This window comes from Enhydra lutris, unplaced genomic scaffold, assembly GCF_002288905.1.
Source record: "Enhydra lutris kenyoni isolate GAN:26980312 unplaced genomic scaffold, ASM228890v2 scaffoldscaffold2, whole genome shotgun sequence".
In the NCBI taxonomy this organism is placed as follows: Eukaryota; Metazoa; Chordata; class Mammalia; order Carnivora; family Mustelidae; genus Enhydra; species Enhydra lutris.
The window spans coordinates 45,407,112-45,427,423 of NW_019154086.1; the positions used below are offsets into that span (position 1 = coordinate 45,407,112).

The following is a 20,312-nucleotide window of genomic DNA, read 5'->3' on the forward strand; positions in this document are numbered from 1 at the left end:
ACGATTATGTTCAAAGCCAAAATTTACCACTGGTCCCTCTGTGGTGCTGTTGCTGTTACCATCTTCATCCAGTTATTGTGTGTGAGTCTCCTTTAGCTAATAACTACGGCCTGTCCTAACAGAAATTAATGCCCATTATCTTCTCTAAGCAGCAGGGAGGGTTGCCTGCCCACTTGCGTAGAACCAGCTATCTGGGTACCTTGGGAATTGATGAACCCAGTGAGATTTCCTTTGATTCACAAATTGGAGGTGCCTGGAAATCTGCTTGTGAGGGGAACATTGCCTATTAAAACAAAACTTCCTATTGACTTGAATAACTTAAGGATACTATTATTGGTACTAGTACAAAAAACTAATACTTAAGAAATCTAACACTGACTTTGTTTATCAGTGCTCTCAAGCAGCCTCTTCAAAAATCAACCACATCACCAAATAGGCTGTGCTCAACTCAGTAGGCACACGTTTCAAACAAACTTCAGGAAGACTCAGTCAATCTCTACTTCCTGAATCTCTGGTCCTAAAGAATTTATCTTCTTACATATAATAGGAATATCATTCTCCTTCCCTTGAAAGAGGAGCAACTCTGTCCAGCATCTCACCTACCCAAATACGTAACACATACACCACACCTCAACACACTCTAACATAGGGGACATGTCAGAGGAGAAGAATGAAATTGGTATATACCTCTGCTTCCCACTCCAACACGTATCCAGTTATGTTCTTAACATAGGTTGTTAGGGTTACATGGTGTTCCCATTCATTTGTAACTGTAGGTGAACAGATCTCTCAAGTTTAAGATCTTAACTAAGATTGATCTTTTGGAATTATTAAAATAAAAAATACCACAGTTTTGTTAATTAGAGAAGAAATATGAAAATAATAAGAAACAAATAATTCAAACAGAATGAATACATTCTTTACCAAGGAAAATCTTGCAGATCTGGGGAGAGGAAGATTCCCATTTGAGATTATTCCTCAGTGCTATCTTGATATTTCTAATGTTGTGCTTTCTCTAAAGCTTATAGAATTAAAATTTGAGAAGTTTGATGTTGAGCGTGACAACTATTGCCGGTATGATTTTGTGGCTGTGTTCAACGGTGGAGAAATCAATGACGCTAAAAGAATTGGAAAATATTGTGGCGATAGCCCACCTGCGTAAGTAGTGCCTGTGTTATTTCATTAATGTTTTAGTGGCTCTAGACTTCTTTTTTAGTCAATTACCCAATTATATTTATATTTATATTTTATTTATATATAAATATATTTTATTTATTTATAAATTTATAAATTTATTTATGTTTATATAAATATATAAATTATTTTATATTTATAAAATTTATCTATAAATTTTATTTTAAATTTTTATTTATAAATATACAAATATATTTATTATATTTTATTTATATATAAATATATGTATTATATATCTATATTTTATTTTCTGGAGGATTCTATGCTGTTGTTGTTTTGTTCACAAATTCTGGGGTTCCATGGCTGTAGAGTCCCATACAGCACCAGCACTAAGAGGTAGCCAGCCCAGAAAGCAAGGCAACATTGATGTGTGTAGTGAGGCCTCGACAGCCAGACAGATAAGAGAAGCAGGGTTGGTGATGCCCCAGAGGCAGCTGCTAGGTAGATACCTGGAGATGTCACTGCTCTACAAAGGTGACCTCAGGCATCAGAGTGGAATGGGGGAAGTTCTGAGAAAAAAAGCAGGCGGCTGAAATTGAAATTACTACAGCTCAGGGTGTCTAGCTTACTGAGTGGGTGGAGCTTGCAACATTTGACCTCAGGGTCATAAGTTTGAGCCTGTAGAGATGACTAAAAAAAGGGGGGGGGCGGTCATGGGTGGCTCAGTCACTTAAGCATCTGCCTTTGGCTCAGGTCATGATCCCGGGGTCCTGGTATCAAGTCCTGTGTCAGCTCCCCAGGGAGTCTGCTTCTCCCTCTGCCTGCAGCTTCCCCTGCTTGTGCTTTCTCTCATCCTCTCCATCTCTCTGTGTTAAATAAATAAATAAATAAATAAATAAATAAATAACGTCTTTAAAAAATTACTATAGCTTGCTGTCAAAGTCACCATTATGCCAATTGAAATACCCTTTCCACTTTGTTGCTTAAACATAATTAGATTATATGTGTCACTTGATTTTACATGCATGTCTATGATTCCCCTCGATGCATTTGAGTTAAAGCAAAGTAGTTTTCAATTTAAATTCATTTAGCTTAAGATTGATAATACAAAGAATTCTTAATACATGCAAGTTGGTTAACATTTGAACATTACCATACCCAAATTGGACTCTCCAGCTGAATGTGTTAGAGAAAGGCCCATTTGTAAGCTCTCAGAGAAGGTGTTCCTTCTGTGTTCTTCTCCTGTTGCTGCTCTAACAGATTAACACAAACCGAGTGGCTTGTAGCAACCCATTCATTCTCTTACAGTTTGGGAGGCCAGAAGTCTGAACTTACTTTCACTGGGCTAAAGCCAAGCTGTCAGCAGGCGGCTTGCTTCTGGAATCTCCGAGGGGAGAATCTATTTCCATGCCTCTTTCAGCTTCAAGAAGCTGCTGCATGTTTTGGCAGCGGTTTCCTCCTCCATCCTCAAAGCACGTCACTCCTATCTCTGCTTCTGTCCCGTATTGCCTTCTCCTCTTCTGGAGTCAGACCTCTCTTTTCTGAGGACACCTGTGGTTACAGTTAGGGCCCACCTAAGCAATCCAGGACACTCTCCCCTTCTTGAGATCCTTAACTTAATCACACCTGCGAAGTCCCTTTGCACATAAGATAGCGTATTGACAAGACCCGAAGATTAGAATATGGACACACTGGGGGGCCACTACTCAGCCTACCACACACTCCTTTATTCAAAGCCAGTCCTATGCCTATATCCTCCTTCTGACCTTCTCCTTTTCTCCCTTGATACTTCCCTCTGTCCAGTAGTCCTCTTCTTTTTCTCCATCATCTCCACCTTTTTAACCTCTGCCTCCTTTTTGTTTTTATTTCTTTCCCATAGCCTGTAAATTTAAGTTCTACTGAATTAAGGGGCAAAAAAAAAAAGGAGCCCTTTCTTTTTTTTTTTTTTTTAAAGATTTTATTTATTTATTTGACAGAGAGAGATCACAAGCAGGCAGAGAGGCAGGTAGAGAGAGAGGAGGAAGCAGGCTCTCCACTGAGCAGAGAGCCGAATGCGGGGCTCGATCCCAGGACCCTGAGATCATGACCTGAGCCGAAGGCAGCGGCTTAACCCACTGAGTCACCCAGGCGCCCCAGGAGCCCTTTCTTGACTCTATCCTGCTGTTGCTTTTTCTGCCATATCTCTCCTTCTCTTTATATTCAAATATTTTTAAAAATTTTTCTCAAGTTTCATTTTCTGGCAATATAGAAATGAAGATAGCCTTTAAAAATCATACAGGGATAAATACTAAACAGTGTTCCTAAGTTAAAAAAAATTTTTTAAGCATTGCTCAGTTGGTAAAAAATAAGAGAACTCATAAGAGGTCAAAAATGTTAAGAAACCCAAATCCAAAAGGATAAGTACTTGCAGGTGACATGTGCCAGTTCTTGGTAACCTAGAACTTCACTCACAGCAGACGAGGCTTCGAGATAGGAGACAGAGCTCAGGGTCCAGGCAAGGGGTGAGATTGGATCAAAGACCAGAACATAAGTAAGGCACCCATAGAAAGTGACACCAATGTGACTGAACTCATTCTCCTCCCCACCAAGAATCAAGGTAAGGAAATTGGCAGTTTGGGCTTTGGCATTTGGTAAAGGGAAGTAAAGGTATTCTCTCATGAGAATTCCTAACCAAAAACCAGTCCACATGTGAGTCTGAGGTTAGAATTTACACTACCTGACTGTACAAAAGACTGCAGCCCAGAATTTAAGGTTTCCCATTTGGTAGTGCCCAGAGGGACTGAGAGGAGAAAACACAAATCCTGTCTGGAAGAATGCATCTAACATACGCTTTAACAATTCCTATAAGTAAGTTTCAAGAAATATAAGTTCCCAATCTAAAGAATCACAAAACATAAAGGAAAAGTTAACATAAACAAGAACCAGCAGAAACAAACAGTATAATCAGATAATAATATAATAATATATAATATATAATATAATCAGAGGCCATATATAGTAATTATCATGCAGAATGTGAAATAAATATGCTTAAAGAAATTCATACAAAATGAAGGTGCAGATTATTGGAAGTCTGACAAAGAAACAAGAGACTTTGAGATATGACAGAATTAACAAAGAGCCTAATAAAATTTCTAGAACTGAGACATATGATAACTTACACAGAAAACTGAATACATGTGTTAAATAGCAGATAAGACATAGCTCCAAAAAGAATTAGGGAACTGAGAAATAGTTGTGAAGTAATTACCTGGAATATAGTATAAAAAGATAATAGATGGAAACTATGAAAGAGAGGTTAAGAGCCATAGAGCCTAGAGTGCAAGGCTCTAAAATACATTTAATTGGAGTTCCATAAGAAAAAAATAGGGAATATAGGAGATGTAATGTTTGAAGAAATAATAGCCGAGTTTTCCATTATAAATGAAAGACCCCAATTATCAAATTAAAGAACTCAATATATCCTAAGCAGTATATATATTAATATACCAATTCCTACATATATTATAGCAAAACCACAGAACAACAGAGAGATGTTAAAAACAGCAGAGAGAAAAGACAGATTTTCACAGAAGGAAGCCAATTAGCCTAACATCTGACTTCTCCATAGCAATAGTGGAAGTCTGAAGCTCTTAGAACAGTATCCTCAAAATGCAGAGACAAAATAACTGTCATTTTAGAATTATTTGCTCAGGAAAACCTCTCATTTATGAATAAAAGAAGTTAAAAGACCTTTTCATTTAAACAAGAGCTGAGACAGTTTTCTACCAATAGACCGTAACTAAAGAAGCTTCACATTCTGTACTTCAAGCGGAAAAGTAACGGTCGCTGGATAAAGGACTGAGCTGCAGGAGGAAACCCTGAGCAAAGATCCTGGTCCTAAGAGCTGAAGGACTCACGGGCCCTTGTGTCGTTTAGGAACAGGGCGAAGATATTATTAAGCTGTATAAGATGCTAAAGTAAATGTGGATGTTAAGTTTAGGGCAACCATTAGAGTCTTTAACTTCCAAAACAGGGGAGAGAAAACATGAAATGAGAAAGAAGTTCATTCCAAAGGAAGGCAAGAAAAGAGAAAAGGAGAAACATTTAAAAAAAAAAAAAAGGCAAGACAAAAAAAAAAAAGCACAAAATAAGATGGTAGAATTATATTTTGATCTATGTGTAATTAATATAAATGCAAATGAATCAAATCATTAGTGAGAAGACAAAGCATGTTAGACTGGACAATAAACCCAATATACCCAATATATGCTGTTTATAAGACACATCTCCAACAAAAATAAGAACACAGGACATTTGAGACTAAAAGGATAGAAAAAGATATTGGAACCAAATGTTGGTTGAAAGAAAACGAGCATAGTTTTATTGATATTAGGGAAAAGTAGATTTTAGGCAGAAGGCATTACTAAAAATATTTGCTATGTAATGATAAAAGGTACAGTTTATCAGGAAGGTATAATAACTGTAAACTTGTATGTACAGAAAAATATATAAAGCAAAAAATAGGTAAACAAAAATTAATAGATCTACAAAGTTACTATTACAGTAGGAGATTCTTAACACATCTCTTTAAATAGTTGAGAGATTAACTGTCAGTTGGAGAAAGAGGGAAAAATGGGATATAGAAGATTTGAAAAATAATAGGTTATCTAATGGATAGAGAACAACTACATTCAGCAACTGGGGAAAATATATATTTTTTAAGCAAAAATGGACACAGGGAAAAGAAAAACCCAGAATTGCCAAATAATCATTAAAGAAACTTAATTGGTTGTTAAAAGTCTTCCTAATTGGGGGGGAGGATACCTGGAGGAAACAGGCCCAGATTGTTTTTCTCCATGTGTGCCAACAAACATTTGAGGAACAAATGATACCAACACTATACAGATTCTTCCAGAGAAAAGCAGGGATTGTTCCACAATTGATTTTTTTTTTTTTTAAGATTTTATTTGTTTACTTGGCAGAGAGATAGATCACAAGTAGGCAGAGAGGCTGGCAGAGAGAGAGTGGGAAGCAGGCTCCCTGCTGAGCAAACCTGATGTGGGGCATGATCCTAGGACTCTGGGATCATGACCTGAGCGGAAGGCAGAAGTTTAACCCACTGAGCCACCCAGGCGCCCCTCCACAACTGATTTTATAAAGCTAGTATAAATAGACACCAAAACAAGTTAAGGACAGAATCCCCCCCCCAAAAGAATATTAAAGATTGATCTTACTTATGAATGTGATGAAAAACAAATCTTAAAAGAAAAAATATTAGGAAGTCAAATCTAACAATGTATAAAAAAGGCTCTCTAACCAGGAATTTGAGGTTGGTTTGAATTTAGAAAATACATTACTAGATTAAAGTGTGACTTGCAGGTTTAATTTTTTTTTTTTTGGTTGGAAACATTAATTATTCAAGAATACCTTTTCTTAAAAAGCTTGAATAAAAAATTTGGGGGTGCCTGGGTGGCTCAGTCAGTTGGGGAATCCAATCTTGATCTCAGCTCATGTCTTAATCTCAGGGTTGTGAGTTCAAGTAGGCTCCATGCCCAGCTTGGAGCCTTAAAAGAAAAGGTTGCATTTCTTAAATACTTAAAAAAAAAAAAAAGTTGGTATTTTTAGAAAGATTATTTTCATAGCGACTAAAAAGATATTCAAAAATAAATCTAATACTTCCATATAAGGCCTTAATGGAGAAAATTGTAAGACCTTACTCAAAGGTATTTTAAAAGACCTCAATAAGTGGAGTTATATACTTTCTCATGAATGGGAAGAATTAGTGTCATTTAAAAATAACAAAATCCGTTTTTCATTAACCATGACAGCCTGATTCTAAACTGTTCATGAAATTGCAAGGGGGTGGGGGAAGGGGATGACACTAAGGCAGTTCTGAAGGAGAACCTGGCAGGAGGATTTGCCTTACATGATGAAGTCATTTCAGAAAGCTGTCATAATTGAGACAATGTGGTTTTAATAGAGATAGACAAACAGACTAATGAAGACACCAAAGGGAGGCCAGAAACGTATCTACACGTGTCTGCAGATGAGGCACATCACAGAGACCCACATGTCCACTAGTAAAAAAATGGCCCACTGAAAAATGAGGCAGGGATAAGTCTTACTTTTATGGGTAAAATGAATCGTATCACACAAAAATCAACTACAGATGCATTGGAAACTTAAATGATAATTTCTACTCATCAAAATACACCTTCAAGAGAGGGAAAAGAGAAGGTACAAAACAGAAACTGGTATCTGTCACATATTTGGCAAAGACCCACGGGTCCAGGATTTCTGACAAGGAGTCAGATTAGTCCTTCCCAAGATTAGTCCATAGAATTGGCATTAGATGATCAAGGGGTCCTTCAGTCCAGTCAGGACAAGTGGTGAAGAGGTCAGGAGAGGTTTTTTGGAGGAGATTGTGCCTCTTGAAGCTTAGTCTTGAAGGGCAGGTGTTGGTCACAGGTGGAAGGGAGGACAGAGTCATTCCAAGTTAGAAGGAGCTCCGCTAATAGAGGTACACAGGGGAGGTATGTGCTATTTTGGAACCCAAACCTTGCGCTGGGGCCTAGGAGGAGAGAGAAGAGGCAGGAACACTGAACAGGGTTCCACATCCTGCAGACACAGGAACCTTTTGGGTGCATTTAGGCCGGAAATGATGGGACCATTGCCTTAGAATCTCCATCCTTGACAAGATGAGCAAGAGAGTCTGGTTAGAAGGCTGTGGCAGGGGTTCCCAGTGAAGTTGAGGAGGCAGGAAAGAATGGTAGAGATGGACAGGAGGTGGATCAAGAAATGCTCAGGGTGCAAGATTGGCAGGACATGGTAGTTGACTGGCCGCAGAGACTGATGATGAGGAAGGCTGGGATGACAAAGCAGCGACCACTAACACAGCTAGCTCTGTAAAACCAAACAGCCTCCTCCATCCCTTCCCGGGACCTGCCAGCATGGAATGAATCCAAGTGCGAGTTCCTCTTGCCTTTCTAGTGATTTGTAACATTAATTTGCAGATGCAACACATGGCCCTCAGAACATTTATGGCTCTGTGATTCTGTCACATTCATGCCTAAAGCTCAGTAGCAATGTAACAAAAATATGTCTTTGTTACTAAAATACTCTTCCTTGAGAAAAGTCAACTTCCAATTTAACGCTCCCAAGATTAGTTCATAGAAGAGGCATTCGTTGATGACTGTAATTTAACATTTGCCCAGAAGGCTGACCTGATTAGGTCTTGAGGTTTCCTTTGCCGCTTATAATAAGTGCTTTTTGTAATTTTATCATTTAAACAAGTTTAACGTATTTTATCGTAGTTGGGAATTGTGTTTCATGCACATTGTTTGTATTTATTTAATGGAATGTGTTTTCAAAAGCAAGACAGAATATTTATTTTTTTTTAATTTTTTAATTTTTTTATTAACATATAATGTATTATTAGTCCCAGGGGTACAGGTCTGTGAATCGCCAGGTTTATACACTTCATAGCACTCACCATAGCACGTACCTTCCCCAGTGTCCATAACCCAACCACCCTCTCCCAACCCCCCTCCCCCCGGTAACCCTCAGTTTGTTTTGTGAGATTAAGAGTCACTTATAGTTTGTCTCCCTCCCTATCCCATCTTGTTTCATTTTTTCCTTCCCGACCCCCAAAGCCCCCCACGTTGCATCACCACTTCCTCATATCAGGGAGATCATATAATAGTTGTCTTTCTCCGATTGACTTATTTCACTAAGCATAATACCCTCTAGTTCCATCCATGTCGTTGCAAATGGCAATATTTCATTTCTTTTGATGGCTGCATAATATTCCATTGTATATATATACACCACATCTTCTTTATCCATTCATCTGTTGATGGACATCTGGGCTTTTTCCATAGTTTGGCTATTGTGGACATTGCTACTATAAACATTCCGGTGCACGTGCCCCTTCAGATCACTCCATTTGTATCTTTGGGGTAAATATCCAGTAGTGCAATTGCTGGGTCATAGGGTAGCTCTATTTTCAACTTTTTGAGGAACCTCCATACTCTTTTCTGCAGTGGCTGCACCAGCTTGCATTCCCACCAATAATGTAAGAGGGTTCCCCTTTCCCTGCCACCTCACCAACATCTGTCATTTCCTGACTTGTTAATTTTAGCCATTCTGACTGGTGTGAGGTGGTATCTCATTGTGGTTTTGATTTGTATTTCCCCGCTGCTGAGTGATGTGGAGTACTTTGTCATGAAGACAGAATATTTCTGATAAAGGCTTAATTCTCAATGATCTCAATCACTTTCGTGACAAGGATGCTAGCTATAGGTCACAAAGCTCACTCTTAGGTTTGTCCCATCCCTTGGCTCAGGAGGTAGTAGCCTTCAAGGCAGAAAAGATCCTGCAATTTTTCTAGCTGGTTTGGTCATATACAGATCTACCTCCTTCACCGACATACACACAAACATTCCTACTCAAAGTAGCTGTCAGGTGTGTGGGGGAGGGAGCTGGGAGAGGGGATAAAGTGCCTCCTTATTTGCTGCCCATAATGCCTGAAAAATAGTTTGGCTGAGAAGATGCCTCAAAAAACTTTAGTCAAACCGCCAATTAACTCTGTTAAATAGCCTGTTCAGGTTTTGGTGGTTTTTTTTTTTTTTCCACTTTTCAATTAACTAGTCTTTAAATAGAATTAGCCACATAGCATTTTTAAACCATTGCTTAAATTATAATAGAAAAAGTTCAAATGAAACTCTTTTATGTAATAGTTATCCCCTAAGACTTACAAGTGCTGTGAGCCTCAGTTATCATCACCAGTAAATCTTTAGTGCCAGCTAATCAGCAAGCCCCCAAAATAGCTTTAAAATTAGAGTTCTTCATGATGTTGTTCATAACTACCAAAGCAATCACTTTCTCCTTCACAGCATTCTGCCACTGAGATTATAAACAGAAATGTTTCCATTTTGGGCATGTACCAGAGGTCTCATTAAATATGAAATGAAAGTCACGACTTTTTTATCCCCTAGTGACCAGCCCACTGAGATGATCCCTCTGGCTGAATCTTTATGGGGCGTGGGAATTTGTTCATCAGATTTCTTCATCTGACTCTCTCGGGCCAGCATCCCTAGCTGCCCGGCCAGCTTAGGTCCAGAGTCTTTGTCAAAAGAAGCAGTGTGGTTCCCAGGTCAGGCCCAAAGCTAAGGTGCTCATGAGGAACCAGCCACAGCTTCCATGTTTACATTGGTCCCAAGGTCTACCTGGTCCTACGTTCAAATCCTGCCTCCCCCACATACACTAGCTATAGGGCCTCGGGCAAATCACTTGAACTCTGAAGTTCAGTTGTCTTTTTGGTAAGAAAGGGATAACAATAGGGTTGCCGTGAAGGAGGAATTCGAGAGTTTGCATAAAGCATAGTGCTGAGCTGCACAAACACTCAGGAAATGTTAGCTAAGTAGCATTAATACTGAGCAGATTGAGACTTTTGCCTTTTGAAGTATTTAGCTTTTAAGTTTACATATACCGTAATCTATTGTCAAAAATGAATGGAGAGCAGAATTCTACATTTCAGAGAGGTGCCACTTTTTAAAAAAAATTTTTTTTAATGTTTTTCTTCTTTTAGGCCAATTGTATCTGAGAGAAATGAACTTCTCATTCAGTTTTTATCAGACTTAAGTTTAACTGCAGATGGGTTTATTGGTCACTACAAATTCAGGCCAAAAAAACTGCCTACAACTACAGCATCACCTGTTACCACCACGTTCCCTGTAACTACAGGTGAGTTTTTCTGTTTTGATGTTTGCACACACACTTCAGGAGTATAAGAAAAATTCTTTTGAAATAGAAAAAAAAATTAAAGATACTTGAAACTAAATTAAATAAGATGAAAACTTATCTAAGGGAATAATATGACTCCATTAATGAAAGAAAAGTATAAGGTATAAGTGTTTAGAAGCTAATAATTTTCAAATGTCATCTAAGAAAATTATGACCACTTAAAAAATATTAGGAACCTGACATAGGCATAGATCATTATAAGCCCAGTTTTTCTTTTCTGGTACTTACAAAATTATGACTTTATTACAAAGAATTGTAGTATTTTAGATTAAAGTTCTAGGGTCTTGATACCTGTCTATTTTCCATCTGCCAGTTTTTTGGGTTTTTGTTTTATTTTGCTTCCCTCTGAAATGTGTTGTGCAAAATACATTTTTTTCTTTCAAATTGGGGTTAATCAAACAGAAGTACTCAATGGGTTATAGTAGCCAGTTGGGAAACTGGAGCATGATCTAAGAAACGGAGCGGCAAGAGTGGAGCCCCCATGTTGAGTCCCTACAGCCTGTTAGCTCCACGCAGTGAGATTTCAGGCATCAGATCTCAAAATCTAAATCTGGAGAAAGAAAAAAGTGGGAATGAAAGATCTAAAGTTAGGATACAAGACAGGTTGAAAATGAGCCCAGCTTTATTGCCCACCATTTTCTGCTTGCACCCGAAGTCAGCCTGACCTGAGTACAGGCGCTTCTACAAAGGGCTCTTTCTTCTGACACTCCACAAGTGTGCCACCTTGTGGCCTAGAGATGTACTGCCTTACACTGAAGCCCTATTTCTTATTTCTCCAGCTCGTCTCAGGGGACCCTGATGTCCTTATTCCTTTCAGTGAATTAAATGGTTCCCTAGATTTTTATCTTCAGTCCTAAACCTCTCTGAAATTGCAAACATCAATTTAGGATTATCTCCTAGGGTTTTGTGACTGCTAAACATTTAAATTAAATTAAATTAAAACACATTTAAATTAAATTAAATTAAAACACACCAAACTCAACTTATTTTGATCACACTATTTTCTGCTTTAAATCAGCTTCTCCACGGCTTCCCCAAGCATGCCCACAGCATTAGTAGCCACACTCTTAGATCATCCTTGAGCTCCTCTCGCCTACCTCCCCACTGCATGTCCCCCTCCACACAAAGCAGATCATGTCTCCCACTGGAATTCATTGTCTACACCTGTGCTATCCAATACCATAGCCACTGTTGGACACTTGAAATGTGGCTAGTGATGCAGAGGAACTGAATTTTAATTTAATTAATGTAAGAAGCTTCATGTGGCGAGTGGCTATCAGAATGGGCAGTACAGGGATCAAGTTTCTTCATGCCATTTATAAGACCCTTCACACGTTGTGCTTAGCTTCTCTCTCTAGGTCCTACCACCTCTCTCCTTATGCTTCTAAGTATTTTAGAGTGTTAGGATTCTGTCCTAAGTGTGGGGATTTTTTAGAGTATTGGGATTTTTTCCTAATTTGGGGGGAAACTGTTGATGGATTTAGGCAAAGTTCAGGATTAGATTCTCACTTTGTGAATGTCAGTCTGGTCACTGTGAGGTGAATGGATGGGAGGGTCAAGAGGCCACAGGTTCTTGTGGTTATCCAGGGAAACTGTGCTGAAATACAGACAGAGTCAAGAAATGCTGGCTGTTGTACAAGGCAGGGGCCTTGGGAGATACTGACATGTCTTTCATTGATGATTCATTGGATTAGGGAGATGAGGGGGGTGTCAAGAATCCTTCCCAAGTCTCTGGCTTGCTCTGTTCCAAGGATAATGAGACCATCACTGAAGCAGAGAACTGGGTTTAAGTCTCTAGTCATTAGTTAAGCTGTGGCTTGTTGGGCCTGAGTGTATGACACTCAAGTGGACTAGTCAAGTCCAGTTTGATCCATGATCTCCTCCAGAAGAGATTTCTGCAAGAGATTTACATTTGCAGATCATCAGTATATACATGGTTGGTCCAGAAGGAGGTCATCCAAGGAGAGGTTAGGAGAGAAAGGTGGAGAAAGGGCTGGAATTCAATCTCTAGAAGTTCCAGCTTTTTAAAAAGGAAGCTATAATGGCAAAGGAGACTGAAAAGAGAAGGGCTTGAAGGAGAGGCAGCTTGGATGTCTAAGCTTGAGAGCTTGGTGATGAAGCTCTAGCAGGAAGACATGTGAGCCTGGCACTGAGTGACAGACACAGAGCAGAGGGAACGTCTGGGAGCGATGGAGCCACAGCACCGAGAGGACCGTGGAGGGGGGGTGCAGTGAGATGGTTGCAGGTGCACCTGGAGAAGAAGGCTGGGGACCACATGGCACCACATGGGAGTGCAGGGAGAGAGTAGACAGTGAGGTTACAGGGTCAGGGTGCTCTAACATTGATTTAAAACCAAGAGCACAGGGATCTACTGAAGGGAGGGGAGGAGCAGGGTGGGACATGCACCCATTTTGCAGACTGATGTTCCCAAGCTGAGAGGAGCAGTTTCCAGTGCCCACAGAAAGGATGCTCTTTCATCAGACAGAACCACTAATGCCACTACTTTTTGACGCAGTTAATAAGGTAAATTTAGGTGTCCAACTTTTAGAACTATGTTCCCTCTAAATGTTGTCTGAGCTCTTTGTCTTAAAAAATTTATACACACACAGATCCTATTATATGTACTTTAACATTAAATTGTACATATTTTAATAATGTGATTCACCTGAGGTCCTTTTTTGGAGTTACGTATAGGTACAAATTAAAACTAAATAAATAATAAATTCACAGAAGAGTTCACAGGACCTATTAGAAGGGCAATGTTACAACTGCAAATTCTTGCCCAACAAGAACAATTCTGTTACGGTTGTTTTGTTTAGTTCTTCCTCGCATTTTGCCACATGTAAGTGAATAACTAGCAAATATTTTGGAAACTTTTTTTGTTGATGATAATGGGAATTAACTACTTTGATTTTGTTAACTCACAGTTTCTCAACCTTGGCAGTGTTTACATTTTAGGCCAGATGATGCTTTGCTGTTGGGGACCTTCAGCAGCAATCCTTGGTATCTACCCACTAGAGGCCAGTAACGACCCTGTTGTGACAGCCAAAACTATTTCCGGACATGGCAAAATGTCACCCGAGAACAAAATCTCTTTTGCTGGAGAACTACTGTGTTTATCTATTTCATTTTATTTTTAAATTACTCAACTTCCCAGTTCTTAAGATCTTTATAGGCAATGACGGGCTCAAAATAAATGTTTAGTGACCAGTTACATCTCATTACAGGCATAACACGCTTTACACATGAGCAGTATTTCTACAGAGTCATACTACTCACATTTGGACAGTTGGGTATTTTTAAATGCACCAAGAAGGCTCCCTCCATCCTCAAGGGGAACACCACTCAATTCCTTTTCTAAAGTGAAGAATTAACATGTATTTTCTGAGTTCATATTTGATGTACTGGGTTTTTCTAAGCTGGGCGCATGGAGACTGCATCTATTTTTGGTTAGTGTTCGTTATATATAAAGGAAGAAGAGAATAGGGCTAAATTTGGGTTATCTTTGATCTCAGGTTTAAAATTCAGCAGAGAGCATTGAGTTACCCTGAGGAAATTAGAGCAGTAGTTAGTAGCATAAAGAATTTCTTTTGAATGTTTTCTAATTATTTCATTGCAATGACAGCTTGGTGGCTCAGGGAAATAGGAATTTTAAGTAGATGGATTCAGGTCTAAATACCAATTATACTTGAATTCATTTTCCTGAATCTTATGTCTGTCTGCTTTGAGTTTAGGTTTAAAACCCACCGTGGCCCTGTGTCAACAAAAGTGTAGACGGACGGGGACTCTGGAGAGCAATTATTGTTCAAGTAACTTTGGTAAGAAATAAAACCCAGGCTTTTCTCTTTAATCAGAAAGTTGAGACTGCATGCTTAATCTCAAAGGAACTGCCATGAATGTGATGGTGAAGTGTCAGTTACACTCTTCATTTACCCAAGAAAATATTTTCCTATACCCTGAGGTATGTTGACTAGTGCTGTTCAAAGTGTTGGATTTCACAACTGAGAATAATATGTATGCAGAAAATGTGCTTTTCCCACATAAACTTAATAATTTGACTCTGGAGTATGATACCACTACCCTGTGTGTTCTCGGTGGCTCGGTGATCCTGAAAAACTCTGCACAATTTTTCTCACATACTTTTCATGTCCTGAGCACTTTTTCACACATCTGTAATTCCACCTAAGTAAATTAGAAACATATCCAAGCTGGCCTTTCTCAGAAGAAATTCAAGTATTTCTTCTGTCATGTCCTTCCAAAGTACTAAATTAAAACTTGGGAACCTGAAATCTCTTTGGAAATGACTTGTAAATTGGAACCTAAGGAGATACTACCTAATGACTTAGAATTTCTAAGAGCTCTCTCCAGTTTAAAAAAAATGGCACTTCCTGTAAAAAAATCACTGAAAAGCAAGAGATACCAAATTTAATTATGTGGGTTTTTTTTAAAAAGGGATGTTGAAGAAAATTCTTGTCAGGAAAAGAAAGTTGCTAAAACCTAAGTATGTTACCCAGAATGAACAGTCTCCCGGAAAAGGCTATCTGAAGTGCAGACGACTATGTTGTAGCAAAGGCGTGAAGGCACTGAAGAACCCACTGGGCCCTAAATCTTACTGGAGTTTCCGTGCTGAAATTCAAATAACAGGCATAAAAATGAAAACAAATTGCTATCACATCCAGGTTAGTCTTCTGTGGGAGGTGCTTGAGGCAATCCCCTCCATGTCCTTTGGAGCCCCCCGAGTTCCCTTGGCTATCGACTAACATTTTGCAGTGCACACATCACCAGGAATCAAAGTAGGGCATGATAAACATTCTGATTTTATGAATTTTGCCTACTACCTAAGAAGTGACTTCTCACCTTAACCTCAAGGGTCGTGTCAGCCAAGTCCAAAACTTGATTTATTCCACTGTTAACTCTCTTACTTGGCAAAATGACCAAATACTATCCCCAGCGGCCCACTGGTTCTCCGCCTGCACTGGTAACAGGGACAGGGCTCTTAAAACAGTCTCCCAACCCAAGTCCTGCACCACATAGAATGGTCACCCACAAAATGCCAAAAGCATGCCTTTGAGAAACATAGCATCTTTCCTTGTGGCTCCAAAGTGAGACTCTTTCCTCTTACATTACAATGGAAGAAAGAGAAATTACATAATGAAAAGCAACTGAGTTTTGCTAGGGTTTTTTGGTTGTTGTGTTTTTTTTTTTTTAAGCAAGAAAATATTGTTTTACTCAGTTCTATACTTTATTAAATGAGATATACAAGGTAGATAAGAAAGACCCAGAAAAACACAGGTATTTACCGATAATTAGAGATGGGGACCCATGGGATGAACCGAAGTTGAAGGAGAGAGGACAGCTAAAGAGAAAGGGGGAAAGACACAGAGAGGTAGGCACTCAACCATACCAACAGGAAGGCTCATGTCTTAATGGCTTGAACCCCTGCCATGCAACCTCAGTATAGTATTGGGTCTAAAGACTCAAGATCTTATTGAGAATTAAGAGGTAGAGGCTCATAAGCCTCTGCCTTACCTGGTAAATGGTCCCCATGTTGGATAAAACATCATCAGGAGTCCCCATCTCAGCAGTAGCTTGCAGGGCAAGAGACATTTCAGTTTCTGTCATAGGTGACCTGGGTAACATTATGGCTTCATGGCCTCTTTTTTCCCAACCTGAATTTTGGGGACAAATGCACAGACTCAAATCCGATAGTTCTATTAGGGCCTTCTCTTGAACATTAAAACATTTCCTATCAGAAACTTAGAAGAATGTACAACAATTTTCAGTTCTGCCTACATTTACCTCCACAGTCATATTATTTCCAAATGTTTTCTTTGGCAGTATTGGCTGGCACCATGATCACAACTGTCACCCGAGGTGGAAGCTTGCATGCCACTGTCTCGATCATCAACATCTATAAGGAGGGAAATCTGGCAATTCAGCAGGCTGGCAAGAACATGAGTGCCAAGATCACTGTGGTCTGCAAGCAGTGCCCTCTCCTCAGGAGAGGTAAGGAGGAAAACTTTAGTCTTTCTTGGAGGGGAGCTCAGGGACAGAGAAGGGAACAAGAGAAAGTCTGAGTAAGTCACGGATATTTCCACGCCATGGCTGGGCAAGGGAACTAAAATCAAGCTTCATCTGTTGGCCACTTCTGGTGTAGAAGGCAGGCTTTGGAGTCAGGCAGAATAGGGCTCTGGTCCCAGTTCTTGTAACTTGTGGCAGAAGATGAGATAGTGGAAGTGATAAAAGAGTCCAAGAAGCATTTGAAGCTGGATCAACAAGGAACAAACACAGAAGGAGCAGTTCGGGGGAAAGAGAGTTTGTTTTTGCACTTCAAGTTCCAATACAGTTTTAGACGAAAATATCCAGCAAGGAGCAGGAAATTCGGAGCTGATATTCAGAAGACAGAGGTATATATGGGCTAGAATTAAAGATTTGGGAATCATTTTCGGACACAGAATCATTAAATCCACACATGGAAATCAAATTAGGAGAAATTATGGAAAAAGGAAAGTTTAAAAAAGGAAAAAGTCCAGAGCCCGAGGCACAAGATTTTTTTTAACAAGTTCTTTAACTTATAAAAGTAGTGTATGTTCTATGGTTTTTAAAAAGTTTAAGTAAGTAGGGATATAAAATAAAAAGTGAAGCCTTTTCCCTTTCCCCAGAGGTACTGTGAAAGTTCCTTCTAGAAAGTTCTATCTACAGAAAGCACCCACATACACACTTAGACAAATGAGATTGTGCTATAATATTCTACTGCAGCTTCCCCCACATGATGTGTGCGGACATCTTTCCACAAATAGCACCTATAGATAGATCTCTCTCTGGGATGGTAATAATGCCTGGTATTCCATTGTGTGATATACCATAATTTCTCTATCCAATCTCAGCTCATTCCTTTCCTCAGTCTTGTTACAATAACCAAACCACAACACACACACACACACACACACACACACACACACACACACAGAGAGAGAGAGAGAGCGCGCAAGAGAACATCCACTTCCAGAAAGCTTTACTATGCAGTCAGATTGTTCAGAAAAGTCTGGAGGCTAGCTAGCAGCGGTATGTTGATTCTTCAGAGGGAAAGGCTCTGTAAGAGATAACACTTCTCTTACAGGAGAAGCAAGTAACATACATAGAGATACTTACTGGAGGGTCTCCTCACAATGCCAGCAGTCCAGCCTTGAGGAGGGGCCCTCCTGCACAGCCTTCCATGCTTGCACAGCTCAAGATCACTACAGGACAATGTTAGCCCACGGAGGAAGGATTATGACAGAGAAAAAGGATATACATGTTTCTCTTATGACACACAGGAGAAAGGGAGAGTGAAGGAGACTGTAATACACGCTTGCTTTATGACATTTTTCTCAGACAGGGTAGGTCTTCAGAGTTGAACCCGACATACCTCAGCTTGAGCCCCAGTCTAGGCCTAACTTAGCCAGACACATTGTGATACAAAAAAGTGTCCATCTGATAGAAGTACTTTTTCGTAACTATTTGTTGCAAGAAACTGTGAGAATGCAAAGAAATAGATGATACAACCATGTCCTCAAGGAACTAAAGTAGTATAAATGCTCAAGGTGTTGAGAAGAGTTCAAGTCGACCACAGGAGCAGAAGACAACGGCCCATTAGTTGCCAAAGGCCTGGGAATCCAGAAGTGTTCTGAGAGGATGAGAGGCCGTCTGAGGATGACGTGTCGGGGAGCACTGCGGCCCCTCAAGGAAGGACAATCTTTACACAAACACAGGGGTCGTGCACAGCAGACACTCAGTAAATGCCCCAGACCCACAGCACCACAGAGCAGGACACGACAGGATCTCACCATTCCACCCATCTTCCCAGTGTTGGTAGAGCTGGAACATGTAACTTAGTTGAATTTAGATTTTTTTCTGATGAGAGGCTTAAACCTGATTTTATCCTGAATAGACTAAACGTGTAATTTTACCATTTACAGATCATTTATCTAGAGGTAGGTTATAGTCTAAATTTTATCAAAACAATACACATAGAGGGCACCTGGGTGACTCAGTCAGTTAAGCATCTGCCTGCGGCTCAGGGCACGATCCCAGGGTACTGGGATCAAGCCCCCCCCCCCCACACCCAGGTTGGGGCTCCCTGCTCAGCAGGGAGTCTTTTTCTCCCTCTCCCTTTCCCTCTCCCCCTCCTCCTGCACTTGCATGTGCTTCCTCACTCTAATAAAATCTTTTTTTTTTTTCTAGAGATTTTATTTATTTGACATAGAAATAGCAAGAAAGAGAACACAAGCAGGATGAGTGGGAGAGGAAGAAGCAGGCTTCCCGCTGAGCAGACAGCCGATGCAGGGCTCTGGGATCATGACCTGAGCCGAAGGCAGATGCTTAACGACTGAGCCACCCAGGCACCCCTCTAATAAAATCTTTAAAAATAATAATAAAAAAAATACACATGGAGAAAAAAATTAATTTATGTTCTCTTTTTTTTTAGGTCTAAATTACATTATTATGGGCCAAGTGGGTGAAGATGGGCGAGGCAAAATCATGCCAAACAGCTTTATCATGATGTTCAAGACCAAGAATCAGAAGCTCCTGGATGCCTTGAAAAACAAGCAATGTTAATAATGAACTGTGTCGATTTAAGCTGCATTCTGTCATTGCCTTTGAAAGATCTATATTTTTCTCTGTAGGAAAAAAAAGTCATATTAAATATTGAGCATTCAGAAAGATTTACTCTTCACATGATGTAGGTATGAGACCTCCGGTATCACTGGTGGGAGTTCTTTGCCTGCGCCGAGAGGAGCAGATACGTGATTGAAAACTTGCAGACTTGGTGCGGCGATAGGAAACTGAATGTATCAAGCACTGACAGTGTGGAAGCAGTTTATTTATACGTCTCTGTAAAAGGGTATTTTAGAAATGAGTGGTGTGAAGATGTAAAAAAGAGATTTTATAAGTGCAATATTTATAGTGATATTTGTTTTACCTTCAGGCAATTGCTGTGAGGGGTTATATTCTTCTCTTGCATTTTTTAAGTCACTGCTTAATAAAATATTTTTAAATGATTACGTAACAGCCATTACACTTGTTTTTATAGAAAATGGGGCACTGTGAAAAGAATATTCCCTACTTTTTACATACCAATTTGGCATGGATGTACACTTTGCTGAAAGAGTGCATTCCAAGAACTTCGGGGACCAGATGGATCCAGTAATGTAAGTAGACTAGAATTCTCTGTAGAACAAGAGAACGTGGTATCCCTCCGGGATCGAATTCAACTCCTTCAGTTTGTGACAGAAATTGAAGCTCAGGTCTAGTTAGTGACTTGTCTAGAGCACATATCACCTAAGGGACAGAGCTGGCACTCAAGCTGGGAAGTCCTGACTCCAACCCAGTGCCCTCCCCGCCCGCGAAGA

The 20,312-nt window shown here is 39.7% G+C and overlaps 1 protein-coding gene across 1 annotated transcript in view; it reads left to right on the forward strand.

Moving 5' to 3' along the window:
- The window catches only part of LOC111150086 (procollagen C-endopeptidase enhancer 2), a 64,903-nt gene extending 45,029 nt beyond the window's left edge, over positions 1 to 19,874 (forward strand). Inside the window, exons 5-9 of the mRNA XM_022507432.1 lie at positions 1,022 to 1,158; positions 10,706 to 10,860; positions 14,655 to 14,738; positions 16,759 to 16,926; positions 19,388 to 19,874. Of these exons, the coding sequence (XP_022363140.1) occupies positions 1,022 to 1,158; positions 10,706 to 10,860; positions 14,655 to 14,738; positions 16,759 to 16,926; positions 19,388 to 19,518 (675 nt within the window). The 3' untranslated portion in view covers positions 19,519 to 19,874. The remainder of the gene's footprint in view (positions 1 to 1,021; positions 1,159 to 10,705; positions 10,861 to 14,654; positions 14,739 to 16,758; positions 16,927 to 19,387) is intronic.
- Positions 19,875 to 20,312: the final 438 nt, after the last annotated feature.